The sequence below is a fragment of the Mytilus trossulus genome, chromosome 8, assembly GCF_036588685.1.
Source record: "Mytilus trossulus isolate FHL-02 chromosome 8, PNRI_Mtr1.1.1.hap1, whole genome shotgun sequence".
Classification (NCBI taxonomy): domain Eukaryota; kingdom Metazoa; phylum Mollusca; class Bivalvia; order Mytilida; family Mytilidae; genus Mytilus; species Mytilus trossulus.
The window spans coordinates 76,844,061-76,866,243 of NC_086380.1; the positions used below are offsets into that span (position 1 = coordinate 76,844,061).

The 22,183-nt window shown below is 33.1% G+C and overlaps 1 protein-coding gene across 1 annotated transcript; it reads left to right on the forward strand.

Annotated features, from left to right (window-relative positions):
* The first annotated feature begins 12,621 nt into the window (after positions 1–12,621).
* Positions 12,622–20,835, forward strand: LOC134681414 (uncharacterized). Its single transcript, XM_063541032.1, has 2 exons — positions 12,622–12,691; positions 16,306–20,835. Exon 2 carries the CDS (start codon positions 16,690–16,692, stop codon positions 18,016–18,018), a length of 1,329 nt encoding a protein of 442 aa, XP_063397102.1. The 5' UTR covers positions 12,622–12,691; positions 16,306–16,689; the 3' UTR covers positions 18,019–20,835.
* The last annotated feature ends 1,348 nt before the right edge of the window (positions 20,836–22,183 follow it).

Below are 22,183 nucleotides of genomic sequence, written 5' to 3' on the forward strand. Positions count from 1 at the left end.
ATCACGATTAACTGCCTCACGACATGACATTAACGGAAATAAAGCAGCCTTATACATATATGATTTTTGTATCTACAGCAGTAAAACGTATTGATTACTTGACTTATGTCTTAGATTTTATTTGGCGGGAAAATACCACGTGGCTTTCTTTTTACATTTGTAATTTGACAAAATGTCGTATTCAAATTTAAGAAAACAACTTGACCGTTTTGAAACCGAATTTAATTTGGCTAACAGGAATAATCCTCGCAGAAAAGCTATTCTGATGACGGACAGTAAGGGGAAATACCTTCAAGATGTTGTTAATCGTGATGAAGATATAATTGAGATATTGTTTAAAAAGGGGGCAAAAAGCAGTAACAAATCACTTCTTAGAAGAGCAAAGGATTCTGTTAGAGGGTGTGATTCGCCGCTTTTAATGGTTTGGACAGGAACCTGTGACTTCACCAATTTCTCGCCGGGTGATAGAAGTATTTCTTTAAATGAAATATCTGTGGCAAACGTTTTGGCCGATTTGGTTGATGTCAAGAAGGAAATTTTGGAGGTTAATCCGACAACTGAAATTATATTTTTACACTGTCCACATTTTTCAATTAAATTGTGGAATGACAAACAAGTTCACACAGAATCTAGCTCAAATGGAGATGATAATGTATTAGCTGAAAAAATTGATCAGTTAAACGAAGAACTAATTTCTTTAAATGCGGCCGATACAGGACCAAAATTTTCTCTTGACATATTAAAGTCCAGCAAAGTAAGGCGCGGTCGCGACCGGTCCTCTATGAGGACGAAATACTCATATAATTTTAAAGACTTGTATAAAGATGGCATTCACCCTATAAACCTTTTGGCGGAAGTTTGGCTACGAAAACTCCAGCAACTTGTTCTTAAAAAATGTTACTGAATATTCATTTAATTTTAATAATAAAATTTGGAATTTAGGATTAACTGAAGATATTTTTTCTTAATTTTAAGGTATTTAAATTCTTCCATTTCTAATTTCTCGTTTCGGTGAATGAGGATTGCCTCGCTCGCCGAAATTAATTATTCGTTCGAAATATACAATTTCTCTATTTCAAACAACTATTGGAAATTCTGGTAGAAATATATCACAATGAAAACAATATTTTATTTAGTTCATCAATTATAGACTGTAAATTTTGCTATAAAATTTTTAGTGGAAATCGGACATGTACTACATGTATCATATGGACACTCGATAGCCTTACAAAGACAATTAACAAAGAAGAAGAAACATTACTGTGAATGACCCTCATGGATATTCATAGTCGTTAAACACCTCCGTAGTTACAGACATAACACATACAGATTTTCCGTTAAACATGGTGAATGTGGATTGCCTTATGCAACATGGTGAATGAGGATTGCCTCGCTCGCCGACTTCATTAAAAGTGGACAGATGTAAAATATACAGATATTCCGTTAAACATGGTGAATGAGGATTGCCTCGCTCGCCGATTTTATTAAAAGTGGACTGATGTAAAATATACAGATATTCCGTTAAACATGGTGAATGAGGATTGCCTCGCTCGCCGATTTTATTAAAAGTGGACAGATGTAAAACATACAGATATTCCGTTAAACATGGTGAATGAGGATTGCCTCGCTCGCCGATTTTATTAAAAGTGGACAGATGTAAAATATACAGATATTCCGTTAAACATGGTGAATGAGGATTGCCTCGCTCGCCGATTTTATTAAAAGTGGACAGATGTAAAATATACAGATATTCCGTTAAACATGGTGAATGAGGATTGCCTCGCTCGCCGATTTTTTTAAAAGTGGACAGATGTAAAATATACAGATATTCCGTTAAACATGGTGAATGAGTATTGCCTCGCTCGCCGACTTCATTAAAAGTGGACAGATGTAAAACATACAGATATTCCGTTAAACATGGTGAATGAAGATTGCCTCGCTCGCCGATTTTATTAAAAGTGGACAGATGTAAAACATACAGATATTCCGTTAAACATGGTGAATGAGGATTGCATTGCTCGCCGATTTTATTAAAAGTGGACAGATGTAAAATATACAGATATTCCGTTAAACATGGTGAATGAGGATTGCCTCGCTAGCCGATTTTATTAAAAGTGGACAGATGTAAAACAAACAGATATTCCGTTAAACATGGTGAATGAGTATTGCCTCGCTCGCCGATTTTATTCAAAGTGGACAGATGTAAAATATACAGATATTCCGTTAAACATGGTGAATGAGGATTGCCTCGCTCGCCGATTTGATTAAAAGTGGACAGATGTAAAATATACAGATATTCCGTTAAACATGGTGAATGAAGATTGCCTCGCTCGCCGACTTCATTAAAAGTGGACAGATGTAAAACATACAGATATTCCGTTAAACATGGTGAATGAGGATTGCCTTATGACATGGTGAATGAGGATTGCCTCGCTCGCCGATTTTATTAAAAGTGGACAGATGTAAAACATACAGATTTTCCGTTAAACATGGTGAAAGTGGACTGCCTTATGACATGGTGAATGAGGATTGCCTCGCTCGTCGACTTCATTAAAAGTGGACAGATGTAAAACATACAGATTTTCCGTTAAACATGGTGAAAGTGGACTGCCTTATGACATGGTGAATGAGGATTGCCTCGCTCGCCGATTTTATTAAAAGTGGACAGATGTAAAACATACAGATTTTCCGTTAAACATGGTGAAAATGGACTGCCTTATGACATGGTGAATGAGGATTGCCTCGCTCGCCGATTTTATTAAAAGTGGACAGATGTAAAACATACAGATTTTCCGTTTAACATGGTGAAAGTGGATTGCCTTATGACATGGTGAATGAGGATTGCCTCGCTCGCCGACTTTTCCCAAGTGGATAGATGTAAAACATACAGATTTCCCGTAAAAACATTGAAATTTTTAAATACATTACTTGTAAAAAATTAATGTGTCGAAAAAGTTCGTTTTGTAAGATTATGACGTCACGATTAGATTTATACACTCAGCAGAATTTAAAATATGGCGGAGGAAAACAAACGATCAGTTCGGTATGAACATGGATAATTAATTAAGGAATTTAGTCTTTCACAACAATGTAAGTACATTTTTTCATTCATTTTTTTTGTCTTTTATTAATACATGTTCATGCTTCTAATGTACAGTAAATGCTAGTTTAGATTTTCACAATATTCTTTCCGCAGTCAAACCAGGGCGGAAAGTGCTAAAGGAAAATGATCAATTCCGATATGACTTCGCATTAGACAAAAAATAAAAAATGAAAATATCAGCATGAAAACGTTAAATAGTGAATATATAATGCGAAGTCATATATTATAGGACTATGGTCTATAGTTGCCCACATCAAGTACATTGTTCTTTTTATGCAATGGTACAACTTGTGCCTCTTTTAATTTGTCTGGAAAAGTGGCTGATTTAATAGTCTTGTTTATCAATTCAGTTATTGGTTTTGTGATAACTGGTTGTGCTAGTTTTAGAACCTTATCTGATATGCCATCTATTCCTGTTGCCTTTTTTATGTTTAATTTTTTTAAGTTGTTTATCTACAAATTCATTTGAGATGGCACTAAATTCTAGTTGTTGTGTGGCAGTTTTGTTTTCGTGTATTTTTTTAACACTTGGATGGTTATTATTAGCAGGTGTGTTATTGCCAATATCTTTAGCCACATTTATAAAGAAGTCATTGAAGTGTTCTGCTACTTTCTTTTGATCACTTATTATGTTTTCTTCATCACATAGAATGATATTTTTTGTGAAGTTGCTACCTTTGTTTGTAATAAAAGGTTTAATAGTAGGCCAGAAATCAGATGTTTTTGGTCCGCCTATGCAGCGTTCGTAAAAATATGTTTTAATGGATTTTTTTCTTTATTTTATTGACTTTATTTCTCTGTTGTCTATAGAGTTCCCAGGTATTACCTGATTTTTGTTTGTTATACCTGTTGTACAGTTGTCTTTTTTTGTATACTGCTTTTCGTAGCTCCTGGTTCATAAATGGTGCTGGTTGTTTACATTGTTTTCTTTTTTTCAATGGAGCATGTTGGTCTAAAACATTTACCACAGCCTTTTCAAAATCTGAATATGCTTGATTTATATCATCTTGATCTATTATTTTAGAAAATTCAATTTTTTCTAAGTCTGAAATAAAGCTGTTTATTTAATGTTTTTATCATGTAATGCAATGATGACTCATTAGCATATACACCCTTGTTGAATTGTTTAACATGAAGTGGTAAATCATTTATATATTATAATTAAAATAACAGCGGACCTACTGAAATAGAACCTTCAGGCCGTGACTCCATACTTTACAAACGATCATTATCAGATTTAATGTTAGCGTATTGGGCTTCTTGTTGTAACTTGTAACTTGTATATCGTAACTTCCTCCAATAAAGGAGCACCTCAATCATGAGTATTCCACCACCTTGTAAATGTACATGTTTATCTCTAAATGATTAAAATATAAAAGTCGCACTGGTAGACATCTATCATCATTAAAAGGAATATTAAAAGTGGTTGTATATACATATGTATCGGCATAAAAACGTGAGGTAATTCAATGTCATGACATTTAAAATATAAAATATATTTTCTCGATATTTACAGTTTATTTACATGTTGATCCGCGGAAATCGGTCTTCTGTATATTTGCTGGTTTTATTTAAGATAGTTAGCTTTTATCTGTATACCACAGTGTAGTGTGGCCACGTACCCACGCTTACTGCTTCAAAGGATTTTATTGGGCTAAGTTGTAGTAAGTTTCAGTAAAGTGTGGAGAGATCCACGCTTACTCTGTTATAAACAATGACAAATATTTAGCCTCTTCAATAAAGTGTGGCGAGATCCACGCTTTTGTTGTGTTGACGTATATGTGTTTGTATAAGAAGGCATTATGGATCAGTTAACAAGTGTGGCGAAATCCACGCTCATTTTGTAATAATGTTGTGGTCGCTTCATAGTTGTGTTCCAAGAGTGTGGCGAAATCCACGCTCATTTTGCAATAATATTGAGGTTGCTTCGTAGTTTTATCCCTAGAGTGTGGCGTAACCCACGCTCAAGGTATCTATTAAGCTAACTTCATGTTCGATCGATATCATTGAGAATTCTTGACCTGCTTGTGTGTAGTAGAAAGCACAGTCTCCTTGATTGAAATTCTATGTCCATTAGGATTGATTTGTCACATCTGGGTTCCAGTAATCCAATTGTGCTTGAATCAACTATCACTTGGATAAGGCCTACTTCGCTACCGTTGTTTTTGAATTGAATACGGAGCTTTTCGTGTAGCATTTGGATATTGCTCAAGATTGATTTTCTCTGGTTCGACAGCGCAGGACAAAGCAGTAGGAAATGTTCCAAGGTTTCATCTGATGTTTGGCACAAAGGGCAAGTTCCCAATAATCCTTTGTTTTTTGAATGCTTTGTTCTGTTAGCCATGAGTATATAACTTCCTGTTGCTATTCTTAATTTTACGGGTATTCTCATAGCTTCTTGCATGGAATTACTAGCAGATAGGTTTACTAATACATGTGTCTTCCCTGGTATATATTGAATATTTAAATATTTTAGTGAGGGGTATAGTTTACAATGACCCTCGATAAAATGTTTCCAATACTTTGATACTTCTTTATTTACCATGGTCTTCCATTTTAATTTTTGAATTTGACTGTCTAATACATGTAAAGCTGATGGTAAGTTGTATTTCGCTAGAATCGTTTTAACAATGATAAACCAGCTGTGACTATCATCCGTTTTCATAAGTAGTTGTCTGTATGCAATTTGTTTTTCTAAACTATCATGTGGTTGTCTAGATATATTTCCAAATAATGACAAGATCTTTTTATGTATTTGACCCTCTATTGGTAGTTGTCCAGACAGAATGTATATGGCGGGCGTAGCTGTACTTGTTGGTAAAGAAAGTAACTGCTTTATACATTTTTTGTGGAATATGTCAATAATATCAAAGTTTTTTCCTGTAGGAGTTACTAATTCCAGGCCGTACAGAAGTACAGGGATGACATAGATGTTAAATATATGTAGTAATGACTGTATGTCCAGTCCATTTTTCCCATGCAAACCAGCTGGCATAAGACTGTACATGGCTCGTCTAGCCTTTTTAACGTTTTCATACAACGGATTAGGATCATCTGGTTTTGATGTGCGCAAGACCCCCATATGGGTTGTTTGGCTAACTATTGGCATTATTGAGTTACCTATACTCCATGGAAAGGAAGGTTCTTTCTGTTTTCTACGATTTGGATATACTGGTAGAATAACACTCTTCACTGGTTGAAGCTTATATCTCTCCCTTCGACTGTAGTTGTATGCCATGTTAATGAGTACCTGTAGTTCCTCGGGGTTGTCACTCATTAGTGCCACATCATCTGCACAAGTTGGAGCTGCGCAGCAAATAGATCCTATTTTTGCTCCTAATCCAGAATACTCGATATCTGTTAGGAGATTGTTGATGTACAACTTGTACAGGTCAGCGCTCAGTATACCACCTTGTTTTACGCCTTGACATATTGAGAATGGTTCAGATATTAGACCATTAAATTTAACTACACTGCTAGAGTCCATGTGAAGACTATGTATAAGTTTCCATAGTAGTCCATCTACACCTGCTATGTACAGCTTTCGTAGGATACTCTCGTGCGTTACCACATCAAATGCTGATTTAGCATCTAGAAGCGCTATATATATTATTTTACCAGCATCCCTGCATTCTCTAATAAATTCTTCAATGAAGAAGGAGCAATTCATTGGAGCTGAGTTCTCAGTAAATCCTCTTTGTAGCCTATTTTGTTCTTTCAATATTTTAGGTTGGACCTTAGCCTTTGCTACAGACTCAATTAGTTTCAGCAGTATTGGCATGATAGTAATCCCTCTGTAGTTGGTAGCATTCTTGTTACTTCCTTTGTTCTTGAATACAGGAGTGAGGAGACCCATTATAAGTATTTCAGGTATTAATCCTAATTTAAATGATGATACTATCATATTTGTTATTACTGTTTGCAGCTTTTCCCCACCATATTTGATATTTTCAGAGGATATATTATAAATGTCTGGAGATTTGTTTATTTTCAATCCATTTATGGCGTCTTGAACATCTTTTTCGGTTACAGAGATGGTATTAGTTTGATTGTTACATATATCAATTATATTGTCTAGATCTAATGCTAACTGTTTGTAATATTCGTCGTCATATTCAGGATCAATTGCTGGTTGAGCTAATTTGTTGAAATGATGTTTCCATCCAACTATAATTTCATTGTCAGATTTATAGATATTATCTTGTACATTCAGTTCGGATATACAATTCTTCAGCTTTCCTTTTTTTTTACCAAGTAACTTGTAAAATATTTGATCATGTTTAGTTCTAGCATCTAAAATTTCTTGTCTATCATTGAGGACTTCCATCGCTATCTCTATTCTACATGTTTTTCGAAGTTGATATTTCGCAGATTTCATATCACAGTATATTTTGTTGTTTGGTGATGTCGGTCTTTCATTTGCTTTCCATTTTGCAAAAGCTTCTTTACATCTTTTACTTGCTTGATTTGTTTGAAAGGATCTTATCTTAGGTTTTTGTTTCTTTCTCTTGTATACCTTGGGTTTAGGAGCTGATTCTATTGCTGCATTTTTCATAATGGTATTAACTTGTGTCATAACTTTAGTTAGCTCATCACCCGATTGAATCTCACTTGAAATGGCTGTTAGTGACTTGTTAATATTCTCCTCGTATAGATTCACGTCAATAGTACTCCATTTAATTTTTCTATTGGTAGGCAATATTTTTGTACTTTGTTGCCTATGTTCTATTTTGACGTTTAGTCTGCAGGTTATAGGATAATGATCAGAGACTAAAGAACTACAGGAGTCAAGTTTAAGATAACTGGAATGGTTCTCAAACAGCTCTTTGTCTAGTAATATGAAATCGATAGAAGATATTTCTTCATGCTTGTAGTTTATGAATGTTCGGCCCAGATCTTTTGTATATAAGCTATGGTCCTCCATTAGTGCTTTGACTGCCTCGTAGCGTTTTGATTCACTTTTGTCAATTATGTTTTCATTTATATCGCCACCTATAACAATATGATGTGTGTTATTGTATTGAGAGCAGAGCGAATGAAGTTGTTCAGTACAATCTAGAAATTCAATCAATTTTTCAACTCTATTATCCTTGCATGGCATATAAACGCAAATCACTAGAATGTCTTTACCACATGTATTTGTTATTTCAATACATTGGATTCTGTTATTAGTACAGTCTACCTTAGTGATTTTGTGATCGATAGTCTTTTTCCATAATATGCAAACTCCACCGTATCCTCTTGGTAAGTGGGTAGGTGGTAGCGGATCATCGGAATCAACTGCTTTTCCAATACCATTAAAATCAACATGAATATTTTCTAAAAGTGTTAGCTGACAGTCGAATAGCCAGTGTTCTTGCAGCAACACAATATCATAGTTAAAAAGAATTTCAGAGAATAGTGGATCACAGGTTTTAATATTTTTACAGTTAAAAGATAAAATGTTTAAATGGTAAACTTTAAAATCGCTATTTACATTTCTCGTTGCTGTAGGTACTAACTTCCGTTGTGTAAAAGTCTTTCCTGATGAAAAAAATTTTGATCCCTGGGGACCTCGGTAGGTGTGTATAAAATTGGACAACCATGAACAAGTTTCGATCTATCTTGCAAATTTATCATACCCGGTGTAATCATATCTGAGTTATTCGTTAAAGAAGGTTGATGTTTTTGCATTGCTTTCCCTTCTTTATTGCTTGGTGTGTAATAATTATATTGCAATGATTGATATACCCGATTTTGAGGAGGCTGTTGTACGACATTTATTGCTGGAGGTGGATGAGAGACATGATACTGCGGAGGCTGATGTGCTCTATTTATTGTCGGTGGTGGATGAGAGACATGATATTGTGGAGGCTGATGTATGACATTCATTGCCAGAGGAGTAGCCTCAGAATTTCCAACAGTGCCTCTATGTACTGTGTTTGTGTTGGTATACACATGTTCCTTTGCAAGTGTTTGATTTGTGTTCCCTTTTGGCAGCATATCATTTATTACGGTTGACTGTACAGGTATTTGTTCGCTTTCGAGTTGGTTTATTTGAGCATCTACTTTCTGCAGTATGAGCTTTGTCATTCTTTCTCGCATAGCTAGTAGTAAATTATCTGTTTCAGTGACACATTTCTGGTGACAGCAGTTTTGTACTGGTGAGTTGGTATCTGTTCTTTTGGCTTCAGACTCGGTATCTTCTAGTACAACTATTTTTCTGTTAAGAATTCTTATTGTGTTGTCTAGTTCTTTTATTTTAGTTTCTTGCATGAGAATGGTAGATTGAAGGCGGATATTTTCAGCGTTAAGTTCTGAATTTCTCATTTCCCTCAATCGGATGTCGTCTTCTCGTTTCTTTAATTTTAACTCTAGTTGTCTTAAGTCTTTAAATTTAATTTGTTGGTCATCAGTAGGTTTGTTCTGATTTGTACACACTTTGTTCTGATTTGTACACACATCTTCTGTTTTGTTATTAGGTATTATACTTTGTTCAGCAATTGTGCTGTTTTTTTGGTTTGCTGCTTGTATTTGAGTTCTTTTTTGTTTTTTTTGTTCTTGAAATATTGTCTACTTGTGCTTTTTCTACTGTCATATCATTGTCAATACAGATTAATGGAGTTTCAGTTTGACTACCATATGGTGTTTTGATGATTGTTTCATCATGCTCATTATCAAGTTCCTTTGATGTATCATAACTTGAGTCTTTCTTGACTTGCTGATCTTGTATTTCTAGGCCAAAGCATGCTTGACATTTTTGTGTTGTGCAGTTTGTAGCTATGCATGTTAAGTGTACAATATTGTTACAGCTATCACAGACAGTTTCATCTGACTCTAATATATTATTGTCACAATTAGAGCATATTTGCTCAATTCTTTCTTCATTCAGTAGTATCTCTGCACTGGTTGGTATTTGTGAATTTATTAAGGCTAAACATTTTTGTGTTGTATTCATCATGCTAATGTTGTCAATTTCATGAGTATTAGTTTGGAGTGATGTACTTGAACAGGTGTTTTCAATAGCAGTGCTAGTTGGATTTGGACAGGATGAACATATGTATGACGTGTTGTTATTACTTTCAATTTTGTCAATATCAATCCGCCTAAGACCTTCACACATATAGTGCACCCACATTTGGCAGTTGTTGCACTGTACAGCCCTTGTGACAACATTTCTATTGCATTTTCTACATCTGGTTTTCATGTTGTTATCGGTTGATCTGTTATCTAATATGTATTGCAATTGATCTTCCAGCAATTTATTAATAGTACTAGTATTCATTTGTTGGTTATTTACATAGGTATTACATATCATGCCGTGGATTATTGGTAATTCATTTTCAATAAAATGAGTTATGGATTTTCCATTAATCAATAAGGTAGCTTTTGTTGTATAGGCATTTATGGTATAGGATTGACCGCTTTTTAGTTGAACCTTAAATGTTTTTTGGACTAATACACCTCTTCTATCGTGTTCAGATTGAAATGTAACTTCACCTGTCGAAATCGGATAGCATTGATAATAGCTAGATATTGCAGCAATAAATAACTCGAATGTTGCCAGATCTAATGTAACTGTGAGCCCTCCACTAGTCATTTTATATGAGATATCAGTCCTCTTTGCTGATTCTAGTTTGTTTTGTAGAACTTTATCTATATCAAGAGAGTATGTTTTGGTTTTAGTCTGATTTTGTACTTGATTGACATGGTTGTTATCCTGTATAGTTTTTGAATCACCAACTATTTTTTCACTGTTATTAGTGACTAAGGCCATTCTGATAAGTAACCTGTTTCAAAGTAGAATAATTTTATTCAGCTAAGTGTGGCATAACCCACGCTTACTTTATGTTGTTGGTTTATTTTGTTGGTTTTTTTTGGTTTTTTTTTTTGGTTTTTTTTTTTTTGCACCAGTTCTGTCGTTTTGCAGTTTAGTGTAGTGAAACCTACGCTCACTGCTCTAAAGTACGAATAGGGAATATAATTCAAGGTTATTCACAGCTTTGCATATAGCTTACAGCAAAAGTATCTATTGACCAAACTCCTGTTGGTAGACTAAAAACTATGTACACACATATATATATATAGCAATAAAATCTTTCAAGTGTGGATACAGATGTTAATAACAGTTTTGAACATGTACCAATACAGTGTGGCGTAACCCACGCTTACTATAAATAAGGAAGCAGCATAACTAAATGTTGTATTTATTGGTTGTATCTAAAATATATTATACAGTGTAGTGTGGCGTAACCCACGCTTACTGTATTGTACAATGCAGGTACACAGCTTGTTTAATTAGAAGTTTCCCAACAGTCCTTAATTATTTGTTGTTCAATTTTTCTTAACCAAACTTTTGACAGTAGCTGTCGTGGATGTACACCATCAAAGTACAGTTCAAACCTATGCTGCACCCGTCTTGTGACTCTGTGGCGATCACCTTTCCTGTGCTTTTGTATTAATGTAAGATCAGAGCTAAATTTTGGAGAGTAGGAGATATTGCTTGTGTTAACTTCTCTGATTTTTCTGTTAACACTGACTATTTGTTCTTCTAAATCTTTGTCGTGTTGATAGAAACTTTGAATCTGATTTTTACTTATTCCAGCAGCCCAATTCCAATTGACAATTGAATATAAAGGTATTTCCAGTATCGTTACTTTAGACCCTGGGTGTGCTTTGATGCATTGTGAAATTAAATTAGCTTCGGCTATTATATCGTCTACAACTGAATCGTCATGGGTTCTTAATGATATTTATAGTAAAGTCACATGTACCAGCCCATACATATACCCATATATTTCCCTCTTCTTGTATTAGGTCGTCTATGGAGCTCTCCAGCCACTCTCTACACTCTCTAATTCTAGCACCTTTTCTACAAAACCAAGTAAAATCTCGCTCTGTAGTTGTTGATGCTTGGGATTCCAAGTTATACCCCTTACTGTCAGTGATTATAATGGGAGTATATGTTTTAGTCCCAAGGGGGGCGAGCCTGCTCCTTTGCAGAAATTTGGTTAATTTTCTTTGAATTAACATGTATGTTGAGATATAATATAGAATATATATGTTTCTGTTTATGGTATTGTAATCATAAAGGTATGAAGTAACTTTAACTTTGTTTTGAAGTTCGCGGACAGGAAGTGCACGGACCCCGCGAAAGTCAAATTGAGTTGTGTGATATTCGTCTCAACTGCTTCTATTTCAGATAAAAAGTGTATATATATTGGCTTGTTTTGTAGTTTTTCATAAATGTCACAAGATTGTTTGTTTTATATGTTCAATAACACACTATACAACACAAAAATCATAGAATATTCCCTGCACCGCAAAAATGTGTCAACCACCACCATTCATCACGTGATTCCCATGTCTTTACATGTCTTTCACATAATTAAGACTATGCCCTTTTGTCCTGGGTTGGGGTCCCCTATCTAGATCCACCCCTGGGTGACACGGGGTCACCTATAAAAGTGTATCAACTTCTGTTTTCTTTTACTTATCCGGATTTTTAAAGTTAACCGAGACCGATTTCTTTGATAAAAATTTGATATCTTTGTTAACTTCCTGTTTTGAAAATCCAACACAGCTGGTTTCTACAACGAACTTAATATAGTGAGTTTACAAATCCTACCCCAAAGTAGCTATGGAAAGGATACCTTTTGGGTACACTGAGTTGGAGTATCCAGAGTAACCCCCATACAAAACTCGGTATCAGGTCCGTTCGCGCCCAATACTCTTTCGCACCCTACACGTTCGCACCTCGCACGTTCGCACCCAATTCAAAAACAAGTTCCAGTTGAATAATTTGAAAATCATGATTGTTGTTTTAAATTGCTTTGATGTAAGCACTGCATGTATTTAGCTTCGTATATGAGTAAAACCACAGGCACTTGTTTTCTATCCATGCCCATGGGAAGATCTACTATCTGTTGTAGACCTGGATATATAAAGGTAGTCTAACTAGTTGAGTTAGGGAAGATCTTCTTTGGCTCAATTGGTTAGAGCGCTGCCTTTAGATCCTGAGATTGAGGGTGCAAATCCCGCTGGTACCATCCATGGATTTTCTCATCATTGGCGCTGCGAGCAATTACTACTTGTACTAACAAGTGTATATAGGTGCCTGGCAGTTTGATATGGGGTCATGGTGGTTGACCAGCGGTCATAAGATGACCATGACATATCTAGGTGGAACTGGCCTGAGGATTTCCGAGTAGATATCTCGGGGTTGTACAGGTAGTGGACCTGTGATTTGCTCGGATGGATGGTACGCAGCCCGAAAAAAAGAAAAAGGGGAGGAGTGTTGTAGACCTGGAGATATAAAGGTAGTCCAGCTAGTTGAGTTAGGGAAGATCTTCTTTTGCTCAATTGGTTAGAGCGCTGCCTTTAGATCCCGAGATTGAGGGTTCGAATCCCGCTAGAACCATCCATGGATTTTCACATCATATCCCTATATATACTGTATTTATTCTATTAATGTCCTACATTTTCCTATAAAACAATTTATTTGGCAATCTTTTTTTCAAAAATTGAAGAATCATTTTGTGAACTTTACATTATCTAAGATTTGAAACACATTTTAATACACAATTATATAATAGTGCTTGAAAAACTGGTCATTATCGTGATATATGGACTGCCCATGTATCACGATACTGACCAGTTTTTCAAGAACTATTATGTTTATTTCATTGAGAAACCATGTTTTGGAAAATTCTCATAAATTCAAAACGCCTAAAGCGAACTCGAGTAGTTGTACGATTTATATAGCAAAGAGTGAAGACCAGTCGTAGTAATACTGCCATTTATTTTAGTGCAACTTTTCAGTATATAAATTCTTAATTAAGTTCTCTTTAATTTCACAATTAACGAAAAAATGTAATAAACAATTCAGCAACTTAAATGTAATATTAAAAACAGGAACATGTTTTATAAAAGGTACATCTTTCTAAACAAAGAAACCACGCCCCACCGGTCATTAACAGAGAAACCACGCCCCAACAGTCATTATCAAATGGGAACCACGCCCCAAACGGTCATTATCAGACGTAAACCACGCCCCACCGGTCCATATCATGTAAAAGTTCATTAACGACCGGTTTTCTGGTCCGTATTGTTTTGTTAATGACCGATGGAATTTATTACTGAAGATTAATGAATGTCATGTGACCCCTTTTTATCCAATAAGAGAATCCTATTCTCAACCGATATGAAATAAGAAAGTATATTTCACCAATGTATCGAAATGGTCATGTTTCATGATATCCGACTAGCAACATATAAATAAATGTGTATGCCATATTGTACCATTAAATCATACTTTTCTTTGTGTTTAAAAAAAATATATGTACAGTGTCCCTGTAAACTTTTGCAAGTGACTAGGTTTGTCTGTACTCAGAGTAAAATTTGTTGTGTAAATACGGCCATATTATCCAAAAGGTTATGATGAACCTTAAACATATATATATTACTAGTGAAAACAATGTCATGAATGTAGGTAAATGTTTTTTAGAAAACGAGGAAAAATATATTTATACAACATGTACAACACATTAACTTGATTAAGAACTTGTCAGAATCTCATTATATTCATTATAGTATTTAGAAACAATGAACAAAATATAATTTATAGCAATATTATACACTTATACCATGCGTGCTTACCATTTTTTCAACACCAAAATAACATTGTCAGATTCGCACTTTATTCATCATGTTCATTGATGTTCATGTTATTTACTAGAAACAATGAAAAAAATATTTATTACAATAAACTAACCGAAACATGCTGACATGATTAAGAATTATTCAACACAAAAAAAAATAATACTGGTAGTCAGAATTTGACTTGATTAAAAAAAATGTTTAAAGCAACACTTACCATGACACAAAAAAAACAAAAATGACATAATTTCACTTTTTAGAAACAATGGAAAAAACAAGAATGTGTCCTAAGTACATGGATGCCCCACTTGCACTTTCATTTTCCATGTTCAATGGACCGTGAAATTGGGTAAATAATCTAATTTGGCATTAAAATTAGAAAGATCATACCATATGGAACATGTGTACTAAGTTTCAAGTTGTTAGGTCTTCAACTTCATCAAAAACTACCTTGACCAAAAACTTTAACCTGAAACTCCCACTATCATTTTCTATGTTCAGTGAACCATGAAATTGGGGTCAAAAGTCTAATTTGGCTTTAAAATTAGAAAGATCATATCATAAGCAACAAGTGTACTAAGTTTCAAATTAGAAAGATCATATCATAAGCAACAAGTGTACTAAGTTTCAAATTGATTGGACTTCAGCTTCATCAAAAACTACTTTGACCAAAAACTTTAACCTGGAGCGGGACTAACGAACAGACGAACGGAGGCACAGACCAAAAAACATAATGCCCCTCTACTATCGTAGGTGGGGCATAAAAACATATTTATAACATTACACTTACCAAAGCTCTTTTACAAATTATTAACACCCAAAACCAATAAATATTGGGTGTGAACGTGTAGGGTGCTAACTAACTTTGGGTGCAAAAGTGAAAGGGGGCGAACCTGAATGGTCGCAAACATGATTGGACACGAACAGATGGGGATTCCTTAAAATGTGTACACAATTCAGAATTTTTTCCCTTGATTGCACTGAAAATTCAATTAGCTGCTTTTTGTAAACAAGAAAAATATATTCAAGTTTTGTACTCAAGTGCCTGTGCATACATTTTTTTTATAATAATAATTATAACTGGTGTTTTTTTAAAAGTAATCTTTAATTTCAAAGCGAAAAATATCAACTCAACTATTACATCAAACTAATTACACATTGCATTTTCCTGTATTTTTAATTTGTATATATATACAATGTATATATATTTATTAATATATGTCTTTTTGTACATGTTGTTAGTGTCTTCGAAATTCCTTTGACATAATTTTCAATTTGTTACTAAATGGTAGAAGTAGAGTTCATTTCTGGTTGGAATTCAGTCACCTGAGAACCATAACCATTTATAAATGTTATTGTCACAAAATGATATACATTTATGTTACTATGTACCTTTTGTACACATGTACCTTTTGTAATTGTTTATAGTTTTAAAAACTACAATGACAAAAAACAAATTATTGTTAAAAATCTCATTCCTCATTTACTACATCATAACATGTTTATGTTCTTTTGAAAAAATTAGTTTAAAAAAAAATTATTCAGATTTATTTCTCTGATTTCAGTTGAATAAATTACACAGTCATTACAATGTACCTGTACAGAATTTGAACATCTTTAGAAGATTACTTGGCTTAGTCTGACATGTCTGAGTGATGTGAAGTAAAGAAAAGCAAGAAAGATGGTTTGGTATAGCTGCCAGTCAGCTTTACAACTGAAACAAAAGAGATGTAATCCTTAAATGTGAGACTTGTGTAACCATCGTTTCCAGTACAAGTATTATATGATTGAAAGCCATTTCTACCTCAGTTAACATACAAAGTCAATTTAGCTTCCTCATTTTAAATATTATATGTGCCATATGGATATAACATTATCTTCTCAAAGAATATAGTCATTCAAATTTACAAACTAGTCTTTTATTTTTGTAGTCTTATTACGCTTTAAATATGAACGTGAGGCCCATTGTGTTTGTTGTTGTCGTTGTATGCTGTACGGTTGCAGGATGGATTATTGGACACCATACACTTATTCGAGCGAACAACGAAACTGGTCAATCGGAAAATGGACAAGTGGTGGAAAAGACCAGCTTTGTTGAACAAAAGAAAATGTTGAAACAGGGAGATAAATCTATACAAAATCAAATATCTACCACAAAGGGAGGTAACTTAGATAAAAATCAACAGCTCTCTGTAAAACAAAATCAAAAATCTTCTGGAAATAATAGAAATGCCTTGATGAACACTGTTATAAATAATGATAAGGTTATTAACAGTATTAAAATCAGTGAGGGAAGAAAAACAAATAAAAAGCCTTCTTTTATATCAGCTGTAAAAGCTAAAATGCAGCCTAATGCCAAAAACATTCAACAAGCAATAAGAAAAGCTAAGCCTGTTGTCACAGATGTCAATGTAAACAATGGTTTGAAAGTGTACTCTCATAATGGAAAAGATTGGATTCCTGATAACAGCATTTGTCAAACAAAAGATCACTTCATAAAAGCTTCATTGGTAAATTCCTGGGGTTATACACCAATTTATATTCATAGTCCACTTGATGACAAATGGATCAGTAAGGACCTGATGAATAGTGGACATTGGGAAGGAGAATTAGTGAATCTAGTGTCACGACTTCTCAAAACAGACAACGATTTACAGTTTGTAGACTTAGGAGCGAACATTGGAGTATTTGCGCTGTCTATAGCAAAGCTAGGAAGGAAAGTGATAGCAGTTGAACCATTGTCAATTAATTTACAGAGATTATGTAAGTCTGTCGAATCTGGTGTTTCATCAGACGGCAAGCCATTTTCTGAAAAAGTCACTATTATACACAATGCTCTTTCAGATATTCGTGAAAAAGTAGAGCTCGGGAAAGATTTTCAAAATGTTGGTGGAACATACGTCTTGAAAGATAGCAATGAGAAAAAAGTTCAAGGTAGTACAATTATTGGAAAATACAAAGATGTTGTCATGACAGCCAAATTGGATGATATCCTTCAACTTCCAAATTTTGATTTAAAAAAAGTTGTTCTAAAAATAGATGTAGAAGGATATGAAACCAAAGTTTTTAATGGCGGAAACAATTTTTTTGATACTGTAGATGTAAAAGCGGTTCTTATGGAATGGCGCTGGCACGAAGGAGCTCACGATCTACAACAGCTGTTGGATTTTTTTCTGAAACGGAATTATAAAGCATACAATCCCAAAGCTAATCCACTAATTCAACTTAAACCAGAAAATGCTCAGAGATGGCCAGGAGATGTTTTGTGGAAAAAGTAATTTCTAAGATGGGGAGGCATGTTGTATTTAGAATAGCTTTCACAAACATGACAAAAGCTCGAAATAACATTTTATATTTTGATGGCATTGTTTGTATGCAGCATATACTGAAATCTAGCTTAATAATTTATCTAACTTGATTTGTTCATTGTTCAACATTCTAGTCATAAATGCACACTAGCATTTCTGAAATTCAGGTGTATTTTAGATTTCAAGTTTATTCCAATGAATGAAATTTCAAAAAGCCTTGACAATTCATGTACATTCCAGTTCCAAACGAAAGGTTCAAAGCCTATTGATTTTTTTTACTATTCAGTTTTGAAAAAGAGAAATTCAGTAAGAATAGTTAAATAATTTAATTTGGGGTAGGGATACATTGTATATTCTCATAGATGTCACTGTATGTATACATGTAGTTTATATTATAAATAATATATATATAACATTTTTTTTCGAATTTTATTTTATTCCAAATACTACCATAACTAATGCAGCAGTTTTATTTATGCTTTAATTTTATTTTTTTTCTACAATTTCATCATAAAATATTACTATTACTATACATATATTTAACTTTCCAAAATACCTTTTCAGAAGAGAGATAACTCTTGCACTTAAAAGACATAGAGGCAAGATTTGCCAATATGAAGATAGGAAATGATTCTATTAATCATGTTATTATATAAGTATTTGAGTATCTTGCAATGTATAGATTGTATTTCAGATTCAAAAAGACAAAGTACACCAAACATTGCACATCATTTCAACAATCAAATTTTGTACGGGAAACAATTACTTTTTCTTTATAATCAAGCTATTACTTTCCTTAAAATATGTCATTTTGTATTGGCATTGTTCATTTTTTTATGTATTGAATAATTCTTGTTCGTTGTTGTTGATTGACATTATTAGATGACAATTTGTTTACACACAAAAAGTATTGATGTTTGGAAAAAGAGCATTAATTTTGATATTTAGAAATGATAACCATGATTGCTCATGATTAAGAACATGAAGAAGTTATTTATTTTCTAAATTGATTTTTAACATGCAGTTTTACACAAATTTACTTATTCAAATAATTCTGTCAGCTCAAAGGTTGTATGTATAATTTTTGAAAAAAATGTTAAATGTAATCAGGGTAATGTTAAGTGATGTACTGATTTTGTTGAGTACATTCTTGGATAATTATTTTGTACAGTTGACATGTTTGATCCATGAATTGTTTTTTTGCTACTAGTCTAGATTTTGTACTGTTGATTTAGCACAAATATGAATTGTTATTTTCAATTTTGATTTTTGTCCTCAAGTGCCCTTTGTCTACATCATTTACATGTACATTTGTATGATTTGGAAGTAGATGTATTAATTATTGTCTGTTTATATTGAAAAGTATTAACTTTTGTAATACTGTTTTATGCTGAGCTTGTGTCTGATCAAAGTTTTCTGGGCGTACTTATATTTTCATTTAACATGTTTAACAAGATGATGTTTAAGGTATTTTACCCACCGTACACCAAGTGGTTGTACATGTATAAAGAGCTTTAAAATTGTGTACTTAAATTTTTTTAAACAACTCTCTTTTGCTTTACATAAACATATCTTTTACTATTCTAGAATTATTTCATTTTCATATTCAATCACGTCCTTTATCTAGCTTATTCATAATAGAGAGCATAGTTTCCCTCAGTCAGTTCGTCACTATGCATTTTTGTTTCTGAAAGAAAATATTTTTGAATAAAAACATTATTGAATTTACATCTATTGTATAGTTACTTAATTAATATTAATCAAATATAGTTTACTTTAAATACATGTATTAAATACATTTTACTTTAATTAAATATGTTGGTTTGGGTAATATAATAAATCAGTATTATTTATATATATATATATATATAATTACATTAGATGTAAGTTTCATTATAATACGTTATTCTGATTGGCTAACATGTTATTCCGTAAACAATTGCATCAGACAATAACATTTATCATGCATGATGACACGAGGTCCGACAAAAAAGTGCACAGGTGAATTAAATAAAACTGGATAAAAATCGTGTTTTGATGATTTTAGCTAAAAAAATGTAATTATAAGTATTGAATACTTCTTTTTGAAACTTTATAGGGTTGTTAAAGCGTTGACCGTGCGTACATTTTTAGAATGAAGCGCTTCCGCGCTTCATACAAAATGTACTTCGGTCAACGCTTTTACCACCCAATAAATTTACAAAAAGAAGCATTCAATTCTTAAATAACATGTATTTTCTTTTCATGATTTATTCCATGACAAAATAGTGAAAATACGCAATTAAGGTGGTACCTAACACTACAGGGAGATAACTCTGTAAAATCAGCTAAATGTTTTAATTACGTAAAATCAGTTAAACGTTTTAATTACGTTGTGTTGTTAAGGGAATATTAAGCTTCTCATTGATCAAAACTAGTGTTTTTCAAACTGCTATATAATCAATGTAATTTTTCTGATAAAACGGTTGGTTCAAATGATTTGAAATTTTTATATTTTTGTTAAAGTGTTATAGTAAATACTTTTAAAGTATTTACTATAACACTTTGACAAAGTCTTTGTCAAAATTTTATGAAAATTAAACGACCCAATTTAATTTATAAGTGAAGGTGTCGGGTACAACCTTAATCATCAGGATCTTGAAATACAGAAATTGATGGCACTATAATCATGTCAATAAGTTTTTACATAAAATAGTCAAGACATGTTTGCAGCTTTGTTCCAGCTTAAATGAATAGGAATATGTATTTGGTGCATTTTATTTTTTTAAATTAAAAAAATGCATAATATCTCATGGTTCATGTTTAATTTTGCCATAGATAAGTCTTACATTTTCTTTATTTCCCAACTTGATACCCTTTACTTAGCTGCTGTCTTTTGTGGGTGTGGGGTTGTTTTGCCAAGTCTTAGCCTACCTATGGTAAGATCTGCAATGAACCACAGGTTTTCATGTTTTCAGAATATTCCATAATGGTGATGTTTTATTGAATAAATTTGGAATAAATTTATCCAATATGTGTTGTAATTGAGACAAAAATAAAACTAAAGGAACTGGGAAAACACTTCATAAAAGGTTCACCAATCTCTTCCATGCTTTTGTGATGTTGAAAATCGAAGAAAAATATTAAGATTAAAAATAAAATGAAGTGTGCAATGGCTACATATTTGTGAAGATTTCGAGAAAATGGTCATCAAATTCTGAAATAAAATGCTTAAGGGGGCTCACGGGTCTAATATAAAAAAGAAGATGTGGTATAATTGTCAATGAAAGAACTATCCACAAAAGACCACAAACATTAACAACTATAGGTCACTGTACGGCCTTCAACAATGAGCAAAGCCCATACCACATAGTCAGCTATATAAGGTCTAAAGATGAATCAACTCTTTTTTCTAATATAGGATTTTGCTATTTATTTCTTTGATTAAACTTTATCTTATACATGTACCTTAAAGAAATATAAAATAATAATATGGGGTCACCGTTCATTTAAGCGCACAATCTTGCTCAGAAAGAACCATGATCCATTTTTGCAAATGTCCTTTTTTTCTGTTGAACAAATAGGAGAAATATTGGTAATATACATGTATATCGAAATAAAAAAAAGAACTAAATTACAGAAATCGCTTAAATTTTACAATTAATTAGTGTATGTACATCTTGTTAGAAAACAACAATAAGAAATATAGGTCACCGATGAGTTTTAAAAGATATTTTAATTTAAACGTCAAAAAATGACATTTTTGCACCAAAGGGAGATAATTTGGAGCTTTTTCAATGATATCAACACTTTTAAAGTAATCTGCGGCCAAACCAAATCGATTTGTCTTGGTGATTTTTGTACCATATTATAAAGTAATAACTAATAGTGTAATAAATAAAATTTGTAATGAAAAAACAAATGTTTAATTTTTTGCTCAATTGTTTATACCCACGAGCCTCATGAAGCATGTTAAGTGACTGTAATCAACCTGCAAAATGAAGAAAATGTTATAAAATTAGATATAATATGATTGTCAATGAGGAATCAAATGACAAGAATGAAGAAAATGAGGTATACAAATTTTGAAAGGATATATTATTATTTGAAACTTTTTTTGTCTTGCATTGCTGCAATGAAAGTTTCTGAAAGGTAT

What these genes read in the sequence shown, in the direction of transcription:
- LOC134681414 (XM_063541032.1), top strand. Translation starts at nt 16,690, where the DNA reads ATGAACGTGAGGCCCATTGTGTTTGTTGTTGTCGTTGTATGCTGTACG.